The sequence below is a fragment of the Mustela nigripes genome, chromosome 3, assembly GCF_022355385.1.
Source record: "Mustela nigripes isolate SB6536 chromosome 3, MUSNIG.SB6536, whole genome shotgun sequence".
In the NCBI taxonomy this organism is placed as follows: Eukaryota; Metazoa; Chordata; class Mammalia; order Carnivora; family Mustelidae; genus Mustela; species Mustela nigripes.
In genome coordinates this window covers 149,945,862-149,968,464 of record NC_081559.1, presented here as the reverse complement: position 1 = coordinate 149,968,464, position 22,603 = coordinate 149,945,862, and the positions used below count along the sequence as shown (strand labels likewise).

Below are 22,603 nucleotides of genomic sequence, written 5' to 3'. Positions count from 1 at the left end.
GATGTGGGGCTCGATCCCAGGACCCTGGGATCATGACCTGAGCCGAAGGCAGAGGCTTAACCCACTGAGCCACCCAGGTGTCCCAGTGAAGTTTCTTTTTATTAATATACAATATACTTAGCTTATAGAGATTTATGAGAAGTAAATGAGAAAAAATACATATAAAAGTAACCAAAAAGTAACTGGCATAGAGTTGATGTTAAATAAATGCTCATTTTCCCCTGACCCAATCAGTTTTATTCCTTTTTTTATAGTGGAGTGAAGTAACCAATATAAATTTGAATCTAAAAGAATGACCAATTATGCTGTTCAATAGCTCAAGGAGGTAGTGATGAGTTGGGTGAAGGGTTACTTTTTATTTTTAGAAACAGAGAAAGATATTTTTCAAGTCCTCCACCATAAGTAGGGGTGACATGATTTAAGACGGTTTTGCGCACTGTTCTAGGAACCTAAGCACCTAATACCATTTTCTTGGTGGGGTGTAGAGAGGGAGGGGATGGGAGGTATTACAGGTTCCAAACATATGATGTAAAGAATATATATATTTGCAATTAGGGCCAGTTTTGTGGAAAATCAAATTATCTTTATGATAAAAAAATGTATGGCAATGTAGTTATAATCTTAATAATGATAAACAGATTTATAAAGCTTGAAGATTCCTTTCTCAAATAAATTGTTAGAGAATGCCTTTAAATACTAACTTCCTTGATAATTATAGAATACAGTTTAGAACTTATGTAATTCTACCTAAATAAGTTTAGAAATACAAATATCACTTTATAAGTCATTAACATCTGTGAAGATAAAGATCTGTGGTATTCCATAGGTTTATTCGTTTAATATAGACAACACGGCCTGCTAAAAAATTAAAATACAAGTATTGCATGTAACTATGTTTTCATTTTTCTGAGATTATCTTAAACCCCGCCCCCCCCCAGCAGACACGCATCCAGAAAAATTTAGGATGCTCAAATGTCAGAGCAAAGAAAACAAAACTATAATGACATGGTTCGCTTTCTTAGCTGTATTCACTCTTTAGATAGTAGTCATTAAAATGATACATGAAATATTTAAAAATGTAGCCATATAGTTACTCACTATTCAGTAGATTTAAAAAATCCAGTTCTGCAAATCTATTACACCATTATTTTTGTCCTTTTTTTGTTTTGTTTTGTGATATCAGAAAAAGTATTGCAAATTCTAAGTCTGCACTATCTAATATGGAGCCACCAGTACATATTAAGCATTTGAAATGTGGCTAGACCAAATCCAGATGAGCTGTAATTACAAAATATACACTGCATTTTGAAGATTTTGAAGCTGTAATTACAAAATATACACTGCATTTTGAAGATTTTGAAGATTTAATATAAAAATTTAATACAAGTAAAATAATATAAATTATCTAGTTAGTAATTTTATATTGACTGCCTGTCGAAATTAGTCATATAGAGTTAAAATATATTAAATTTAATTTCTTCTGTTTCTTTTCACTTTCTTAAATGTAGCTAGTAAGAACTTTAAAATTATATGTATACCTTGTATTATATTTCTTTTGGACAGCATTACTCTAAGATTTATATTTCCTCAAAACCAAATATTATTACGTTATAATCCTTTATAAATTATACGTTCTGTTTTAGGTTTTTAAATCTTATTTTATAGCCATCATAAGTGCAATAAAAAAGAACTGAGTCATCACTGGTCAACACAGTCTTACCAAACTAATACAGACACTGCTTATAATTATTATGGCTATTACTATTCATGTCTTCTTCCCGTGTTTTTACTGGGAAGTAAAACATGCTCTTCTTTTTTGGGTTTTGAATTTGTTTAGTTCTTTGTAGATTTTGGATACTAACCCTTTATCACATATCATTTATAAATATCTTCTCCCATTCTGTAGGTTGTCTTTTAGTTTTGTTGATCATTTCCTTTGATATGCAGATTTTTATCTTGATGAAGTTCCAATCATTTATTTTTTGCTTTTGTTTCCCTTGCCTCAGGAGACCTACCTAGTAAGAAGCTGCTATGGCCAAGGTCAAAGAGATTACTGCCTGTGTTCTCCTCTAGGATTTTTATGGTTTCCTGTCTCACATGTAGGCCTTTCTTCCATTTTGAATTTATTTTTGTGTTTGGTGTAAGAAAGGGGTCCATTTTCATTCTTCTGCTTCTTTCCAGTTTTCCCAACATCATTTGTTGAAGAGACTGTTTTTTCCATTGGATATTCTCTCTTGCTTTGTTGACAATTAGTTGACTGTATAGTTGTGTGTTCATTTTCAGATCTTCTATTCTGTTTTATTTATTTGTTGTTATTTTCCTAGCTTCTTTAAGTGTTAGGTTAGGTGTGTATTTGAGAATTTCCTGCCCCTTGAGGTAGTCCTGTATTGCCATATATTTCCCTTTTATGACTGGTTTTGCTGCATCCCAAATGTTTTTAACCATTATGTTTTCATTTTCATTTGTGTCCATGTATTTTTTATGTCTTCTTTAATTTCCTGGTTGACCCATTCATTCTTTAATACTATGCAATTTAACCTCCAAGTATTTGTGGTCATTCCAAATTTTTTCTTATGGTTGACTTCAAGTTTCATAGTGTTGTGGTCAGAAAAGATGCATGGTATGACCTCAGTCTTTTTGTACTTGTTGAAGCCTAATTTATGACCTAGCCTGTGATCTAATCGAGAGAAAGTCCCATGTGCACGTGAAAAGAATGTGTACTCCGCTGCTTTAGGATGAAATGCTCAGAATATATCTGTTAAGTCCATCTTGCCCTGTTGTTATTCAAACCCATTATTTCCTTGTTAATTTTTGCTTTGGTTATCTTTGCATTGATGTAAGTGGAGGTTAAAGTCCCGTACTATTATTGTATTATCATCAGTGAGTTCCTTTATGTTATTATTAATTGTTGTATATATTTCAGTGCTTCCAAGTTGGGGGCATTAATATTTACAATTGTTGGATCTTCTTGTTGGGTAGACCCCTTAATTATGATATAATGCCCTTCTTCATCTCTTGTTATAGATTTTGGCTTAAAATCTATTTTGTTTGATATAAGTATTGCTACTTTGGCTTTCTTTTGATGTCCATTAGCATGATAAATATTTCTCCATCCCCTCTCTTTCAATCTTCAGGTATCTCTGGGTCTAAAAATGAGTATCTTCTAGGCAGCATATCAATGGGTCTTGTCTTTTTGTCGATTCTGACACCCTATGTCTTCTGATTGGAGCATTTGGTCCATTTACATTCAGAATAATTATTGATAGATACTTATTGCCATTTTATTATTTGTATTGTAATTTTTCCTGGAGATTTTATCTGCTCCTTTTTAGTCTTTGTTGCTTTTTGCCTTTCCTTCCTACTCAAAGAATTTCCTTTAATATCTCTTGCAGGCCTGGTTTTGTGGTGAACTCCTTTAGTATTTGTTTGTCTGGGAAACTCTTTATCTCTCCTTATATTCTGAATGATAGCCTTGCTGGATAGAGTACTCTTGGCTGCAGATTTTCCCCTTCGCCCATTGAATACATCATGCCACTCTCTTCTAGCTTGCTAAGTTCTGTGGAGAGATCTGCTGCTAACCTATGGGTCTTCCCTTGTAAGTTAGGGACTTCGTTTGTCATTTTGCTTTTAATATTTTTTAATTTATCACTGTATTTTGCAAATTTACCTACAGTATGTCTTGGTGTTGGCATGTTTTGTTGATTTTGATAGGAGTTTTCTGTGCCTCCTGTATATGGATATCTGTTTCCTTCCCCAGATTAGGAAGGTTTTCAGCTATTATTTCCTCAAATAAAACTTCTGCTCCCTTTTCTCTCTTCTTCTCTAGAACTCAGATGATATGAATGTTATTATGTCTGATGAAGTCACTGAGTACCCTAAGTCTACTCTTGTGATCCATCATTCTTCTTTCTCTCTTTTGTTCAACTTCATTATTTTCCATAATTCTTTCTTCTATACCACTTATTCATTCCTCTCTTTCTTCTATTCTGTGGTCATTACATCTAGTTGGTTTTGAATCACAGTTATTGCATTTTTCATTTTGGCCTGATTGTTTTTTAGCTCTTTAATGTCTGCAGTAAAGTTTTCCCTGATGTCTTCCATGCTCTTCTCAAGCACAGCTAGTGTCCTTATCACTATCGCTTTAAATTCTGGATCAGGCATCTTTGTTATATCTGTTTCAATTAGATCTCTGGCCATTATCTTTTCTTGTTCTTTATTTTGGGATGAATTCATCTTGTATTTTGCTTAGGTCTCTCTCTGTCTTCTGTGTGGTAGAAAAACCCGTTATATTTCCTGCTCCTGAGTGTAACAGTTTTATGAAGAAGAGATTATATAGTGCCTAGGGCCTAGTGCTTCAGGAAGTATCTATGGTGTGTGCTCTCTGCACTCTGCTGCTGTGTTCTGGATGCTTTATCCCTCAGGTCAGTCATCTGCAGTTTCTCCTTGCCTGCAGTGGGCAGTGTTTGGACCTTGGCCAGAATGTGGCAAGTTTTAATTAGGTGTGCTCTATTTGTTAAAAGAGAACTGATGCTATTTCCACAGAACTGAACTTTTGCAGAACGCTATGGTCAGCAGATGTGGTACATATGGGGGAATTCTGTTGGTCTCTGGGGACAAGGGACCCACAGCACTAGTCCTTAGGGACACCAGCTGAAGAAAAGCAGTCCCAATGGAGTGCAAGGGGTCAGAACTTAGTCTAAGCAGGTTAGGCAACAGTGTTGGTTCTGTGGTGTTTAACAAAGTTGGTTTATGTTGAGGTGTGGGAAGGGAAATGGCACCAGCCGGTATCTTTGTTCCTGAAGAAGGAAGTCTGTGCTTGCTGCTCTCAGAGAAGCACTTTCAGAAGAACAAATAATTTCCCCTGTGCATCACAGGCATTTTTCAGATCATTGCTTTCGTACTGTCTGTCTCTGGGTTGCTTGCTTGCTTACCTGGAGTGGTGCACCACACTTCTATCCCAGCCAAACCTACTGACTTTTAAAACTCAGGGACCTGATGTGGCAGGGACCTGTGCTGGTCTTCTGGGAAAGGATCTCACCATGCTGGGATTGATGCAAGTTTGACCTAGAAAGGCAGTCATGCTAGAGCGGGGCATGGGATTTGGAGCACAGCAGGCTAAACAGGTTAGCTGCCCTCAGCACGTATCTCTGTGCTTATGTTGAATGGTAGGAAGAGAAATGGTGCTGGCTAGTTCTTTTGACCCTGAAGAGACAATCTCACTTCTCACTGATATGCTCCAAGAAGAAAAGTCTCTTCCTGTGCACCTTAGGCAATCCTTTGATCATGCAGCATGCCCCAGGGTTGCCTTGCCTTCCTTCTCTCCAGGAATAAGGAAGCACCCTGAGGTCTCTATCCCAGCCAAGCCTGAGACCTATAACCTCCAGTCTTTGCACTTCCCTGATTGCAAAAACTCATAAAAATTAGCCCCTCTTGTTTTCCCAGTCAATGGCATTGTGGAAGTGTTCTTGTGAATATCTCTGTGCACCTTATTCTTTCACTTTTCTCTGGGACCAGGGTTCCTTCCCTTCCACAGCACCTGCAATCTGTTTCTCCTTCAAACCATACCTTCACACTCCCTACTTTCCTCAGTGTGGCCTCTTCTCTCTCTCTAGTTGTGCAATTTGTTCTATCAGTCCTCAGGTAAATTCCTTGGATATTCAGAATAATTTAATAATTATCTAGCCATGTTCAAGGGACAAAGCAAGCCTAGAGTCCTTCTACTATGCCACTACCTTAGCTCCTTCCCTCTAATTACTGTTTCAGCAGTCATTCCAGCTTCTTTATTTCATCTTGTTAGACATACTCCATATTTTACCATACACAAAGGGAACGCTTTGGTCTAATGCATGATCTTTTCCTGGACAAACCTTTAGTAGAACTTTTGTTTGATTTCATACTCTAATGAACTGGGCCTTAGAATTTGGAAACAAGTAAACTGACGTCTTTTATATTTTCACTTCTCTCCCTCTGTAAAATCTGTATATATCAAACATTAATTACCTAACTACTTGCATTATTCTGATGTCTATCTTTGTTCATATTATCTCTTCAGGTGTGAAAGAACCTTCCAAAAAGCATGATTTCTTCAAAAATGATGAAAACTGTCAAACTCAAGGTCACAAGGACTTACTTATATCAATGCCTTTCTTCAGGTGGAAGACCGGATGGATGAATCACAGGATCCATCATAGATAGCTTCTTTATTTAGCAGGTTGCTCTGGGTTTTTATAAGCCAAATTACAATTATACTTATTTAGTTAGTTAAGTATAAAAATAAATAATTATTATGAAATATCCTCAATATACCAGAAAGTTAAAAACCATCCCTACTATCAAGTAACAAAGATTATTGTTAATGATTCAGTTATAAATAATAGTTTTAGTGTGGTTCAATAATTAGCATTTAAAGTTCTACTCTGAAATTTTTAGAAATTACTTTGATTAGGTGAATGGTATTTATAATTAACATTTATATAGATTTAAATGTCCATATATTTGGTGTGCTTAGAAACAAATTATTTCATGTATTTGCTTTTTAAAGTGTGAGAAAATGGAATTGTGCCATTTTATTTTTTTGATGGAGGAAAATGCAACTTTACTTCTAAATGTAAAGAGATAGAATGTCAAAATTCAATTGCCTTAATAAGGAAGGTTATAATTTTTATAACAACAAAATAAAAGAGTCAATGGTCATATGTGGGAAGTAGAAAGAAGTGGAGGAAAGTGCTCTATAAAGAGCTGGTTTGCTCAAGAAAAGTTCTATTTACTCATGAAGCAGTTGAATAGATGAATGCTCTATTATTAGAAGATATTTAATTGTACCCTCTCTATTTCCAAAGGGCTTGAATTAATTAAATAAATGTTTAATTTATTTTCATTTAATTTCCATATAGCAGCTGAATCATTATTTAGATGAGCAATTTTTTTACTTTACATAATTATTTAAGATATTGTTCACCTTTCTTATACTGTTGTTATAATTAAAGAGCTAAATTTGAAGTTAAAAAATGAAACTACATACTTTCTACAAAACATGTTTAGATGTATTCTATGGATATTAATATATCTTTGTCAAATTGCAAAATCAATTGAGAACAAAATCAATGGTTTTATAGTGTTGTAGTTTCCAGCAGTTACCATAACAAATTGTCGCAAACTAGGTGGCTTAAAATGTGAAGTTAATTTATTGGTAGTTACAGAGGCCAGATCTCTGAAATCAAGGTGTCAGCAGAGTTCTGCTCCCTCCAAAGAATCACTAGGTAGGGAAACTATTTCTTTCCTTTCTTAGCTGGCATGCCTTGAGGTTTCTGGCCTGCTGGCTCCCACTGCAATCTATTCATATCATCTTCTCTTCTGCTTGTGTCTCAATGAAATCCTTCTTGGACCCTTCTTATGAAGATACACAAATGGCAGATAGAGCTTACCTGAGTAATCAATGATAAGATCTTCCTCTCAAGAGGCTTAAGGCTTCCATATATTTTGCCATATAAAGAAATATTCACAGGATCTAAAATTAGGAAGTGAATATATCTTTGGGAAGCCATTTTTTCTGCCTATCACAATAATAAAAAGCATAATCTAACTACAATATTTAAATTTGTATTTATCAAACTGATCAAATGTTTGCAATTCTTTCAAAAATTTATTTATTTATTTATTTTAGAAAGGGAAATTAAGAGAGAGAGTGCATGGTGGGGAGAGGGAAAGGGGGAGAAAATCTTAGCCGACATTCCTCTGAGTGCAGAACTCGATGAGGAGATCAACATTACAACCCTGAGATTATGACCTGAGCTGAAATCAAGATTAGATGCTTAACAGATTGAGCCATTCAGACACTTGCAGTTTTTCAAACATGAGTGTTGTCTAACAAATAAGAACTTCCCCAAACTTATATTTTCAAGCAACAAATATGTTTAGGTCTTAATAGTAATGCATTTTATTTCTATTGGCAAAATTTTCAGAATTTTGCATCCAGACCCTAATAAACTTGACTTGTTTTAGTGATCTCATGTACCAGCATCCAAATCCACATGTTTTATATTATTATTTATATTAATTATGAAGTGAAACAAAATTTCATAATGAAAACTAACAGATATATTATATTTAATGATCTTTCTATCCACAATATTTCTGAAGTAAATTATTCAATTGCATATGATAGTAACAGTAGCTATTTTCATAGAATGTTAAAATTACTAAATTTTACCTAGTAGTTGCACATTTCCATTACTAATCACTTCTAGCAAAAAGATGTACTATCAAATCATGAGGAAAGAGCTTAAAAAAAAAAAAGAAGCAGAAGTTTCATGGGAGAAAATTAGTTTCTTGAGTTCCAAAAGAAACTGTAATATAGAAAGATCTAGGTATAAATATTGGATATAATTAAATGATCTTGACAAATAAATTTAGAAAATAAAGTAATAAAAACACATAATCTGAACTTGTATATAAAGATAATATCATCATAAATCCTTTAATGGAAATAAAAATTAAAGATGAAACTGAAAATTCAAGTGGTAAGGACCTTAAGTAGTCTTGGGAACATTTGCTGATGGCAAAAACTGAAGGGTTTGAGTTTTAAGGACCAAAATGAAAGGGAAGGAAAAATGTGTTCTCTTACAAGTTAGGGAATAAGAACAAACATACTACATAATAAAAACATATATTATAAATATCTGTCAATGAAAGCATGAGTTACAAATATCCACCCACAGCCACAGAAGTTATTGAGAAAGTTACGTTTAGCTTGAGTTCTGGGATAGGATGAAAAGAAACTCTCTCATGAATATTTATAAATAATGGCTTATACTGACAAAAGACTTGAGAGAGGGGATGGGGTGGTCCGCATTTAAATATCTCTGGGAAATACTAGGAAAGTTTTGTTCCATCTTTGAGGTAGTAGGTGAGAGCACAGGTTTATTTAAATTTGTACTTGAGGATCCTGCCTGCTGTTTGTAATAGTTTAGGCTGACATACACTTATTTGCATATATCTATGCAGCAACAAAGTACTCTGATTGAAATTAAAAATGAAACAAAGCATCCCATGCAAGTGCATAACACCAAAGATACTAAGGAATAGAGAAAATGTATTTGTAAAGGTCCATTCCATACAATACACTGAATAATTAAAATGCCTCTCACATTAATTTCTTGCCATTATTAGTATCACTCTTGCCTTTTATCTCTTTGCCTCTGCACTACCAAAATGGACTCTTAATTTTTTTTCCTGGTTTTCTACTGCCTCTCTCCTTTCAACCATCATTCATATTGCTCTGCCTGATTCATTCCTCTAAAACTTTTACTAGGTATCTTTTATTATTAAAAAATCTTTAATGATATCATGTTAGCCATAAAATAAAGTACAAGTACATGAATATGGCACTTAAAAAGCCTCAGACTATCTATAGTTTTGACTGAGCTCATAATGATTACAATTGAGCACCTAATCTCAGTTGGGCTATTTATTCACTCTTGTGAATCATATGCAAGTCATATACTGGCTCATGTTATTTTTCCTTTCTCTCCTGGAATTATCATTCCTACCCTCTGTCCAACTATATCCAAAAAAAATTCTTTCTTCCACTTAATATTTATTGTATCTGTTGAAAAATAGTAATTTAACAATTATCATGATAAATAATATATATGTCCATGAGTTACCGAAAATTATTTTAATGTAAGATATTTGTGACCCATCTCATTAATTTAAAATCAGTCATTATTTTTATAATTATTAAATCTCCTGAAATAAATCCAAACTACCCTGCATAGTATTGAATGCATTGTAGCTACTCAAATATTTGATTTTATGTAATTTTAGAATGCATTTCTTTTAATATTCACAAAAGTAACTGATACAATGTTTTGTACATAATAGATATTCAATAAAAATATTAATGATTAAAGCCAAATGAAGAAATTCTTTAAAAGCACTCACAAAAGAGATCAACTTTGGTAGAATGGATAACTAAAGTACTATTTTTGGTTTCTAAGTATATAACACAGACTCTAAGTTTATTTATTTATTTATTTATTTTTAAAGATTTTATTTATTTATTTGACAAAGAGAGATCACAGTAGACAGAGAGGCAGGCAGAGAGAGAGAGAGAGAGAGAGGGAAGCAGGCTCCCTGCTGAGCAGAGAGCCCAATGCGGGACTGGATCCCTGGACCCTGAGATCATGACCTGAGCTGAAGGCAGTGGCTTAATCCACTAAGCCACCCAGGTGCCCCTATTTATTTATTTATTTATTTATTTATTGTTTTTTTTAGACTCTAAGTTTAAATAGAAAAAGGGTTTTTAGAAGGTATTAGCAAGTTCTAGGAGGATCATGAAACTAGGTTTCAATGCTACAATTTAAGAAAAAAGCCAATGGAAAGGTCCACCCACAATATAGAGCTCTTCTAAAAGAAGCCTCTCTCCTGCACATCGCTCATAATGCTAGGGGGAAAATCAGAACCACCATCCTCATCACCATGCCTGTAAAGAGTCGCTCCCTGACTTCTTCCAAATGCTGTGTTTGTTGGAAAGAATTCAGGCCATAACCAAAATTATGTCTTTTCAAAAAAGATTCTAAGAGATGTAGTCTTTAGCTTTTCTAGCCTCTACAATGGATGAAGGCAGCTTAAAGATGTTTGAGAGGGGTATCGAGCAAATATAATCTGCAATATCTATCATACTAAGAAAATATTTCTTACGGAGATATTTATGAAAATAGTGTATACAATGACAAATATAAAAAGTATAAAGGAGATTATACTTGAACTATATTTATCACTGAACTATATAATCATTTCATGCCTTATGTTTTAGAAATTTGGCTGCATACATAGTTCACAAATTTGAAAATAATGACTAAAAATAAAAACGATTAATTGACAGATTCTACACATTTTTGGTCCTGGTGATTTCTTGAGGAGAACATTCTTTCAACTGCCTTTAACTCGTGTTGTCCTTAATATCATGCTAATGCTTGTTGTATTTGATATCATCTCAAGTTAAAGTTAGCTTTTATTATCCTTAGTTTAAAACACTGTGACCCACCCCCAGCATTCTTCATTTTTGACTGATTGAAATCATATAATTCTCTTAAATTTCTACTCAAAGACAGTAAAACAACAAATTTTGTTTTGAGATTTAACAACAAAAGTGTGTTCAAATATACAAAGGTTTATTTAGTGAATACCTTCTCCCTTATACAGAGAAAATATATTCTCAAAAAAAGTGGAAACAGCATGTATAGAGATCTTGAGGGGAAGGAGCCACTAGAGGTCATAAAAATCCAGAATTTTCAAGGATAATTGAAACATGAACAGAAAAAAGGATGATTCAATATAAAACTTGGAGACACAGGCAAGGCCCAGATGCAACTGGCCTTTAAAAAACTATATTAAGGATTTTGTATTTTGATCTAATAACAATGGGAAGAAAGAAAATTATTAAGGAGAAGAATGATAAAATAAGTTTTGATGAATGATAAGATAAATTTTGATGAATGATATGATAAATGATGAATGATGAGATAAAATTTTATTTTAGTACCAGTCAGTATACTAAAGTGTATAGGATATAGTGTAGCTGAGAGAAAGGAAGGTGGGGAAGACAGGAGAGAAAAAGTTAAAGTGGAGGCAGGATTCTGGAACTTAGGTAAGATGAAATAAGTGGAAGACACATTATAGTAAAAATGATACAAGTCAAAGACAAGGAGAAAATCTCAAAGCAATAAGAGAAAAATGACTCATCAATTACAGTGAACCACAATAAGATGAAGACCTCACTTTTCAACAAAAACAATTTGAAACCAGAAGACAGTGGAATAATGTATTCAAAGTGTGTCAAAAAACAACAACAACAACAACAACAACAACACTACCAACAAAAGTAGTGTTGAGAGAAAAGTTTCTCTCAAAAAAGAGAAACAAAAGAAAAATTTCAAAAAAGAGAAACATTCCCAGTTAAATAAAACCTGAGATTATCTGTTGCTATCACAAATACTAAGGGAACTTCTTCAGACCCAAGGCAAGGAACACCAAACAGTAATTCAATTCTGCTAGAAAATTAAAGAGTACTGCTAAAGGTAAATATGTAATTGTAGAGATCAGTGATAAGTGGATGTTTCTTCTCCTTTCTTCTTTTAAATGACTTAGAGAGTGATTTTAAGTACATAATCCTGGTTTGGGGTCTTTTATATACGTGTGTATATATATTTGCCAATAACAGCACAAGATGGTAAACTGGAGTAAACTAATACTGGACTAAGGAAAGGGTGTCAGGTGATACTTTAAATCCACAGAAATAAGTGAAGATAGCTAGAAATGGTAAATAAGTCATTTAACATTATAAACATATACTTTTCTCCCTTCTCACAGTCCCTTTAAAAGATGTAAAATCATATACAATAATAACAATTTATCGTTCAGTTTCAACATATATAGATGTAATATGTATAGTGATAATAGCATATGAAGAATGAAAACAGAGTTATAAATGATAATATTTCTATATCTAACTGGAATTAAGTTAGTCAAAATCTGAAGTAGATTCTGGTAAGTTGTGATGTATATAGTTAGCTCTGGAACAAACATAAAGGAAATAATAAATACAGTGAAAAATCAGTTTTTCTGATCCAGCTTCCAAGGAACTCGGGAGTCACTACTTCATTCTGATAATAAATAAAGAGCTAAAAACAAACAAACAAAGCAAAATAAACAAAAAACCTGAAAAATAAAGAATTTTTAACTTCTAAGAGGAGTGAGGTCAAAGGAAAAACTGCTGCCCCACAAACTGGAGCAACTATAAGTAAATACAAAGAATCGCAACTTGCCAGAACAGAAACCTCCTCAGGAACTGGTGCTGGTTTAAAAAAATCAAAACTGTACTTGACAAATTGCTGAAGGTTCACTGTGGCCAAATCTGAGTTTAAAATTCCAAGGAGACACGGGATTCAGGAAATCCCACACTTTTGTGAGTTTTACCATCTGGGTCTCTGTTAGGTTCCTACAGTATATATTAGAGGAAAATTCCTTAAGCTTCTGGAATGAAATAGGCAAGGCACTCTGTTTTTAACAAGACCTGCCCTTGGGGAAAACTAGTTAATCAGAGCTTAACCTAATGGGATTTTATCAGAACCTAACTGAACTAGAGAAGGGAAGTACCTAACATCAGTCCCCTCTGGCCATTCTGTTCTATCTAATGTGGGGGTAGGGGTGAGTGGAGAGGACTAAGAAGTATAAGTGAAACTCCCATTCCAGAGACAAGAAGCCCACTAAAAGACTAAGTCCTAATCACAAGAAGATAAAACATTTCTTCCCCTATACCTTATAACCATATTACTAAAGTCTATTTATAGCAGTTCTATTTACAAAGTACCTCATGTCCACCGATCAAGAAAAATGTCGAGAGAATGAGAAGACAAAGCAAAGATTGTGAGAAAATATTTGCAAAACACATATCTGAGAAAAAAAAAAAAAAAAACTCTTATTCAAAATATACAAAGAACTCTTAAGAATAACAAAATATCTGGGCCCCAAGGGGCGCCTGGGAGGCTCAGTGGGTTAAAAAATGGGCCCTGATCCTAATAGACACCTCAACAAAAAACATGTATAGATTAGAAATAAACCTGTGAATAGATGCTTCACTCAAATGTTTTCAAGGAAGGGCAAAGTAAAACAACAGTGAAATACCACTCTAAATCTACTTAAGTGGCCAAAATCCAGAACACTGACAACACTAAATGCTGACATGGATGTGGAGTAATAGGAACTCTCACTGACAATGGAAATGCAAAAGAGTACAACCACTTTAGAAGACAACTTGTAGTTTCTTACAAAACTAAATTTATACTTAACTATCCAGGAAGGGTTTTTTTTTTTTTTTTTACTATTATTATATTAGCCTATTTTATCTTTCAGAACTAAACTGGTTACTACTTTTTTAAAGTATCTCTAGTTATTGTTTGCTGATTAATGAGATAAGCTGGTTGTCTTTTTCCAGCAAGTCATACTTTGAAAAAAATAACACCTGGTAAGACTTTAATTAGGGTGATAGGAGCTGGACATGTAGCATTGTACACATCTATTATAGTCAGGATCCTTTGGCAAGTGAAGCAAAAGTAAGAAGACTTAGGAAGTTAACAAAGGAAATAGAGCCAGAAATAAGCCTTACTTATTTCATGGATTGCCAAGGATTAATCCTAAATTCTATCAAGCTTTTGAGTAATTAACTAAATCTCTCTGAAACTTCATCTAATACACATTCCTAAAAGAAGATCAAAACACACATAATTATGCTTTGGAAATCATACTGGTGCTAATTTTAAACCAAGATAATAAAAGTATAATTTGAACTAGAGTTTTTACACTTTCTGATAAAAATTCAAAATAAATCTTGAGTAAAGTCGAAAAGTATTACATCTAATGCTTCTCTTTGATATATCATGTTTGTCACTGCCATATAAGAAAATTTGATTAGGTTGACAGAACTTATTCTTCACCTACGTATGTTTATTTATAAGAACCACAGTATTTCAGAGCTGAAAGAGGCTTTAAAGATCATTTATTATAATTGTCATTCTACTCTAAGGAGGACAAATGATTTTTAAAACTGTATAAATGTAAGCACTACATATTTTTATTTGGGAATCAGTGGGAAAATGATGCTATTTTTGACTTATTCAATATAATCACAGACTGTCCAATACAATAGATGGATTCCACCATTATTTTTAAAGACATTTGTAAAAAGAACTTGAACCCAGCATTAGCCTAAGACACTGCTTTAATTCTAATGCTAAATTTAAATATTTTACGTTGATATTTTAGAGTGAGGCACATATTAGTTATCATTAGTAATCAAAGACATTAAAAGCTCATAATTATTCCCCTTTTTAAAATTCCATGTTCTTTTGTCTCACGTACATAACTGAAAATATATTTGTTATAGTTTCTTTCCTCCTTCTTATTTTTCAATTATATTTTATTTATTTGAGAGAGAGAAGGAGAGAGAGACAGCATATGCAGGGGGAGGATCAGAGGGAGAGGAACCACCAGACTCTAGGCTGAGCATGGAGCCCATTGTGGGGCTCAATCTCAAAAGAGATTGAGATCTCATCTCATAAGAGATCTCTCATGAGATTATAACCTCAGCTGAAATCAAGAGTCTGATGCTTAACTGACTGAGCCATACAGGTGTCCCTTTTTCCTCCTTTTTAATCACCTAAAAATATTAATGTTCTTACAGATAGGTAAGACTGAGACATTGTTTTTTATACAAAATAGCCCTGGAAATGAGGCATGGACCAAAATGTGACATTTCTGATACAAAAGGAGGAGCCAATGATAAATCAAAACACCCATATTAAAAAAAAGTTTCTATACAATAAATATGCTGACTTTAGAAATGTCCAATTCCTAATTTTTCCCAAGTTAGGGAATTACTTTCTTAAATATACTGTTGGCCAAAAGTGGCATTAATAACACATTAGAAAAACATGTCTCATAAACAAAAATACATCTAAAATTCAATTTTTGCAAGCAAGGAAAAAATATGTATTTGGCTAACTATGGGTTAAACACTATATTTTCAAAAAGTTTTAAATAAAATATAAAAATAAGCACAGGGAAGAAATTTGGAACAAATTCTGTAAATGACTATAATCTCAACAAATGTAACAAGTTTATTAGAGAATCTTGGTTTTTGAAGCATAACCTTGCCTCTAGTGATATTTACTTTTCTTCTAATAAAATAACCTTCTGTATTGGTTCTTGCTACACCTCACCTTTCTATTACACAGTGACTCCCTCAAAGGATATCTTAGCCAGATTTTTCTTAACTCCATCATATTTTTTTATTAACAATCACATTATGGAATTTGCAACTCAGACTCATTCTTTTTAGCATTTTAATTTTAAATTTAATTCAGAAATGTTCTCCTCCTGGCAACATATCCCTTACTACATTTATGGCTCTATAGCCTTGAAATGGAAGTATTTCTCTTGAACATTATATCTTCTATTATAATCCACTGTCCAACTAAGAGAAAAGCCAGGTAAGGCTGCAAACCTCTTCCTGTTATTTGTGACTGTCTCTTGTAGGGCAGTAGGGATTCTTACTAGAAGGAGATCTAAAGCTGCTCTGACCCACCTACCATAATTCCTCTTGTGGCAGTGTCTTAGTCAGTTTGGGCTGCCATAACAAATATCAAAGCCTGGATGGCCCAAACAAAAAGCATTTTTTTCTCACAGTTTAGGATGCTGGGAAGTCGAAGATCAAGGTGCCAACAGATTCAGTGTCCAGTAAGATCCCTCTTTCTTAATTGCAGAAAGGTGCCTTCTTGTATCCTTATATGGCTGAGAGAGACAGATCATCTCTCATGTCTCTTCTTATCTAAAGACACTAATCCCATTCATGAGGGCTTTCCTTTAGTGACTTAATCACCTCTCAAAGGTCCCACCTCTAAATAGCATCATATTGGGGATTAGGGCTTCAATAAATGAATTTTGTGGGACACAAACATTCAGTCCATATCAGCTGACATCTCTCATTTAATGGGCTTTCATAGATAGAAACAATTATACAGAATGACTTAATGCCACCTATGCTTTTTCTGTACATGTAAGCAGGAAATCCACACATCGCTGCCATGCCAAATACTGGAAATGTTGGCAGTTTCACTGTTGCTATTCCTTCTCTCAGCCTCACCTTTTCTCTATATTTTCCACTGATAATGTGTAGTGCAAGTACAGAGAAGCAAATTTGCTCCTTAAGTAGGTTCAATCAGGAGAACAGAAAAAATGAATAGAACTGCTCACTGCATTTCTACTTTTGTCCTTACATTGACTGGATAGGGCAAGAAGGGCATGGCCATGAGGAAATACAGAGGGATATGAAAGTAAGGCAAGTTCTGAGATCACTCTTCAAGCCAATACATAATGATTTTTTAATAAAAAATAGGCAATAATCAAAATGTCCAATTAAAAGACTACATTAAGAAGTTAGAGAAACACTCATATGAAAATTACTAATTCCAATAATATGTTACGTAAAGAAAATGATCCAAAATTGCATTAAACTCACCATGACCTGGAGGAAATTTTTTCCATTTAATGAGTGCAACTAGCTCATGTATGGATAAAGTGGGCCACTCTTCATAATATGGACATTTACGAATTAATTTCACCTTTTCTTTATTTTCGAGTTTTATTTTCTCCTGAAAAAGGTTATTAAAAAATAAGGGAAAATGTACAGTAGATAGATAAATGGCAGTAACCGAAAAATAAAAGTTATATGAGTGTAAATTGTATAACAAAATTACATTTGAAGTTTGTAGGTGCATCATTCTTTGATCACATAACTATATTGAAATTTTAATCTTCAGATTTGCTACTGAAATTGTATTTTCCCCCTTTCATAATATTTTTAGACTTCCATAAGTGTTTTAGCATTTTTAAGAAATCCTGTCATAGTCAAGACTAAACTCAAAAGTTGTACTTGATAATATTGAATCCTTGACACTTATATTTTGGAAATAAAACATACAAAATGATTTTTTTAAAGCTAGCCACTCTGAATCCAGGGATTTGGAAGGAAGTTGAATTCTGAGAAAGTCATCTGTACCACTGACACTGAGACAACTGTATCAAAAGAAACCCTAACTATTAGAGACCTAAATCTAAAAGATGGATGTCTCTTCATCTCCCTCCAACCTGAGCACACAACCGTAGCTGATACCAGTGCTCTGTTGCCCCTGTACCAGACTTAGATCCTATCAGAAAAGCTCATAGACAATGGGGGCCTTTCAATGCAGTCATTTATAAAAAAAACTTTCTCTGTCACCAATAAAGGAGAAATCAAAAAGAGGGAAAATTTTGGAGTTGATTAAAGGAGACTAAATTGGTAAACTTGAAGTCAATAAGTTATCTTAATGTAGCAGAATTGGGGGGCCAGAATTAAATTGTGATCACCTATTCATCCAACACTGGGTTTTTAATATCTATTACAACAATGAAATAGCATGTTAGCCATTCCCAAGTATTTCTTTTTCCTCAGGTGGACTGACAGATTTAGAGATCTCTCTGTATGTTTGTCTGGTATCCCTAACTCTTGACAAGCTGTTGACACCCAAAACATATGTTTGTTGAATAAGTACCTGAATAAATGAATGGATAAATGAATGGATTTGAAATTCATGAAAAACCCAAAGTGCTAAAAATATACATAAAATATACCCATAGAGACCTTTCTTTCCACTTCAACTACCCATCATCATCATAAGCTTAAATATTGTTCATCAAACAAGCCATATTTTTGTCTCCAAGTTAAGTATATTAAAACATTAAAAAGATATGGACATCTGTCTAAAGGCAAAACTTAGCTTGAGTTTACACACATATTGTGTGTGTGTGTGTGTGTGTGTGTGTGTGTGTGTGTTCGTACCGATTTAAATCTTGCATAATTCTTTGCAGAGATTTTAAGAATTTCACAATCTTCTTCTGTGATCACTGAGTACTCCTTTGTTTGTGATTCAGTCTGAGCCTCAACTTCTAGGGTTCCAAAGGTACTCCATTGTCGAAGCTGTAAAAAATACAGAAGTAGCTTAAACTTCATTATCAATCATCAACATAAAAATACCAGTGATGATGAAATAAACAATCTAGAAGAGTCTGGAAAAGAGATGATGGCAGATCAAACTCCAAGTCTGTGAAAGAAGGGGATCTAAACAGTCTTGCATGGATGTCATACTTCTACCCAATGTTACCTTCGTAAGGCAAGAAAAAAGTTTCCATTTTTTTAACTAGAATGAAAGAAATAACTTATAAGAATAGATCTTCTGGGGGCACCTGGGTGGCTCAGTGGGCTAAGCCTCTGCCTTCTGCTCAGGTCAGAGTCTCAGGGTCCTGGGATCGAGTCCCACAGCAGGGAGCCTGCTTCCCCTGCTCTCTCTGCCTGCCTCTCTGCCTACTAGTGATCTCTCTCTGTGTCAGATAAATAAATAAAATATTAAAAAAAAAAAGAATAGATCTTCTGTTTTATCCACTGATTCATTTTAAATACCTAGAATAATGCTTGGAACATAGTAAACATTCAATAAATATTTGTTGAAAGAGTGAAGAAAAAAATACACTTACATACTTGGTCTTCTATTTATTTTATTATCCTCATATGTTAGTAATAATAATGAAATGAATATATTGTTATGCAGTATTTAAATTATAAGTATATATATATTTATACACACTCATATTCACACATAGTGTCTTCTAATTTAATATGTAAAAGATAAATATTTAGCATCCTCAAAATTTTGCACTAGGATATGTATTGTAAATTATTACTATATAATGAGAATATATACAGCTACATAGAAGACCTGTATTCATGTTTACCTGGGGAAAAATATATAGCATAGATAATCTCTATCTATGAAATTGAGAAGCTTTTTAGGAAAAACATCAGGTCTATACGCCTAAGATAATATGAGAGGACATCCACTCTTCCATTTCAAATCCATAGAAAGGCTGAATTGTTTTCTTTTGAGTTGAATGGATAGCTGAGCTTGAATCTGCAAGTTCAGAATTAAAGAGGAATTTTAAACAGACACTGATGAAGCTGAAGTGGTTCATCGTGATATCAAACTAGGATAAAGGCCTAAAAAGTGGAGCTCTGGGATTTGTCATACATGTAGGAGTAGGAAATGAGACCCAGGACCACACAAAGCAAGGAACTGGAATTGAGCCCTCTTACCTAAAGCCTAAGACCTTGTGTAACTGTCCCTAAGAATGAAGTACTGCTTAAAATATAACCTATGAGAAAATACACTAGTTATGAAGCATGCTTAGATATAGCCTTAAGAAAAACATGTACTGGCAATAGGCCTCTGGGGGAGAAGATGATATACATCCTTGAAGCCGAGCAGCTGGGGATGCCTGGCTCACTCAGGGCCGGCCCAATGCCACCTGCTTCATTTTTCCATTATCTCCCCTTCCCTGGAGAGCACCAGAAGTTAGTCAGACAATCCTTTTGTTTGGGCTTGCTCACTCTAGGTCATGTACTACATGACCAGACATACTTTGCCGATCTTCTTACGTATCTACAAGACTCATGGTCAATGTATTATCTCCGGTTTCTTTGTTGATTGTTACCCACTTTCTAATAAACATGAGACTGAGGAGTTGTTTGGGGTGACAGTCTTTTCTACTGACCCCTGCTCCCCTTCCCCTGCAGCTGCAGCTGACTTGTTTGTGCTTTATTCTCCCATGCACCATCAGGAGGCAGCACCTTGGAGGATCACCTCTTTGTGAAATGGAGGCAACAAAGTCTAGTTTGTTGCCTAGACTTTGTTGCCTCCACTAGTCTAGCTAGGGAACTGGGTACAGTTGTCACAAAATCAGGATCCTAGGTCTCTAACTTTTGTAGGTGAAGAGTATACATTTATACATGGTACAGGACTCAAAGCTTAAAAATTACTCTACAATCTGGTACACATCTAGTACCTAGGATCCAGGAAAGTGCAAATTTAAAACCCTATGGATGAATTGAGAATAAAAGGAACTCACATAAGAAGCAATCCCTACTAATAAAAAAATCACAATAAAAACTTAAAAGCTTCACAAGTGACAAAACTCCTATGAGGGTAACTCAACAGAGAACTTGAAAAAAAATCTAAAAGAATCTATTTACAATTAACTTATTAGATCTTACTGCATTTGCATTTTATAAAAGAACAAAATTAAAACTTTTATAAGTAAAAAATTATAGGAAGTTATTAAAAAACTCAATGAACACATTAATTAAAATGTAAGAGATAATTCACAAAATGGATAAAACATGAGAAAAGCATTCAGAGTAAAACATAAAATATAGAAGAAGTTTGAAATAAGAATTTAAAAGATATGGAAGACAGATGGAGAGCATTCAGTATACATGTACTAGGATTTCTAGAAGGAACTAAAAATAATGGGAGATGAATAAATATCAGGTCAGTGACAACAGCACCAAATTTTCCAGAATAGGGAAAAGATGAGTCTTAGAAATAAAGGAATATACAAAACTTAGATATATATTTGTATTTTGTATTCCTGCTCAGGTTTTGTTTGGTGTACTATATCTTCCTCCTCCAGGTACCCCTTCATCATCTTGATAGTGATCAGTATATTCAAGTAGATATTTTCTACATATAGTTTTCCAAATTTTCTAATTGTTTTTAGGATAAGACTTAGTTTGTATTACCTATTAAACTGTTATGAAAGCATAAGTCCTTTATGACTTTAATACTCTTAAGGGTTTCTTACTTGATGTGTTAACAATATCATCAAATTCCCTAATATTATTAGGAAAGTATTACATTTCCAATATTTTTTACATATGATCTATATGTAAACATTGTTGTACAACTTAATTACTATATTACTGAATTATTTAAATTATTAATATTTATATTTCCATTCTGTCCTATAACTATGTCATCTTCAAAGTGCTCAGAAAAAATAAGTTTCAAGCTAGAATTCTATATTTACTTAAAATAGGAATATGGAATGAAGAAAAACAAGCATCAAGCCAATTTTTGACATCATGTGAAACAAATTTAAAAAGAAGAATTTTAGCTAGAACAATACTGAATCCAAAGAGGAGTACAAAACAGTAGATAAAAAAAATTGGTGAATGTAAATAAAATTTATCAGCATATAATATTTTTAAAATAACTAATTTTTATAGCTAATTTTTTAAACTATTTTTAAAATAACAAACTAATATGTGGTACTTTAAAATAACATATATTTAAAATAGTTTTACAACAATAACTCCAAAGAGAAGAGCAAGAAGACAAAAAAAAAATGTTTTGAGAGTGAATCTTTATACTTTGGAACTAGGAAAGAAAAAAGATTATATAGCTTTTCTTAGTTAAAATTGAAAATTTAATAATACAGAAATTGGTCCTTTATGGATGCAAAAAATAAACATAATGACACAAAAATAAAGTGATGAAATTTACCATGTCCCTAAAATATCTAAAACCTATAAGCTGACTTATTATGAGCAACAAAAACAAATAATTAGATAAAATCCCAAATTATTTTAAAAAAAGAATTTATAAAGAGAACAATTAAATAAACCACACACAAAAGAAAAAAATACAGGTCTATTAGATCAAGTTTGTTAATTGTGCTGTTCAGAATTTCCATATATCCACTGACACTTTTTTTTTGTGGGGGGTCTGGTCCCTTATCAGTTACTCAGTGATACTTATTAAAATTACCCTTTATAGTCATGGACTTGTTTACTTATTTTCTTTCCTCACTTCTTCCCTTCATTTCTTTATCTTTCTTTTCCTTTCCTTTCCTTTCCTCTCCTCTCCTCTACTTCTTTCTTTCTTTCTTTCTTCTTTTACTCTCTTTCTTTCCCTCCTTCCTTCCCTCTCTCTCTCTTTCTCTTTTTTTCCATCAATGTTTATACACTTGAGGTAACAATTCTTAGTGTATATAAATTTCACACTAATTATGAAATATCTCTTTTTACCTTTAATAATATTCTTGTAGTAAAGTCTACTTTGCCTGCTATTAGTAGAGCTTCACTAGTTTTCTTTGGTTTAGTGTATTCTGGTTT

The 22,603-nt window shown here is 33.4% G+C and overlaps 1 protein-coding gene across 1 annotated transcript in view; it reads right to left on the bottom strand.

Annotated features, from left to right (window-relative positions):
* The window catches only part of CNBD1 (cyclic nucleotide binding domain containing 1), a 327,798-nt gene that overhangs the window by 37,564 nt on the left and 267,631 nt on the right, over positions 1-22,603 (bottom strand). Inside the window, exons 7-8 of the mRNA XM_059395519.1 lie at positions 18,437-18,574; positions 17,078-17,210 (exon numbers count right to left, since the gene is read on the bottom strand). Coding sequence (XP_059251502.1) covers positions 17,078-17,210; positions 18,437-18,574 — 271 coding nt within the window. The remainder of the gene's footprint in view (positions 1-17,077; positions 17,211-18,436; positions 18,575-22,603) is intronic.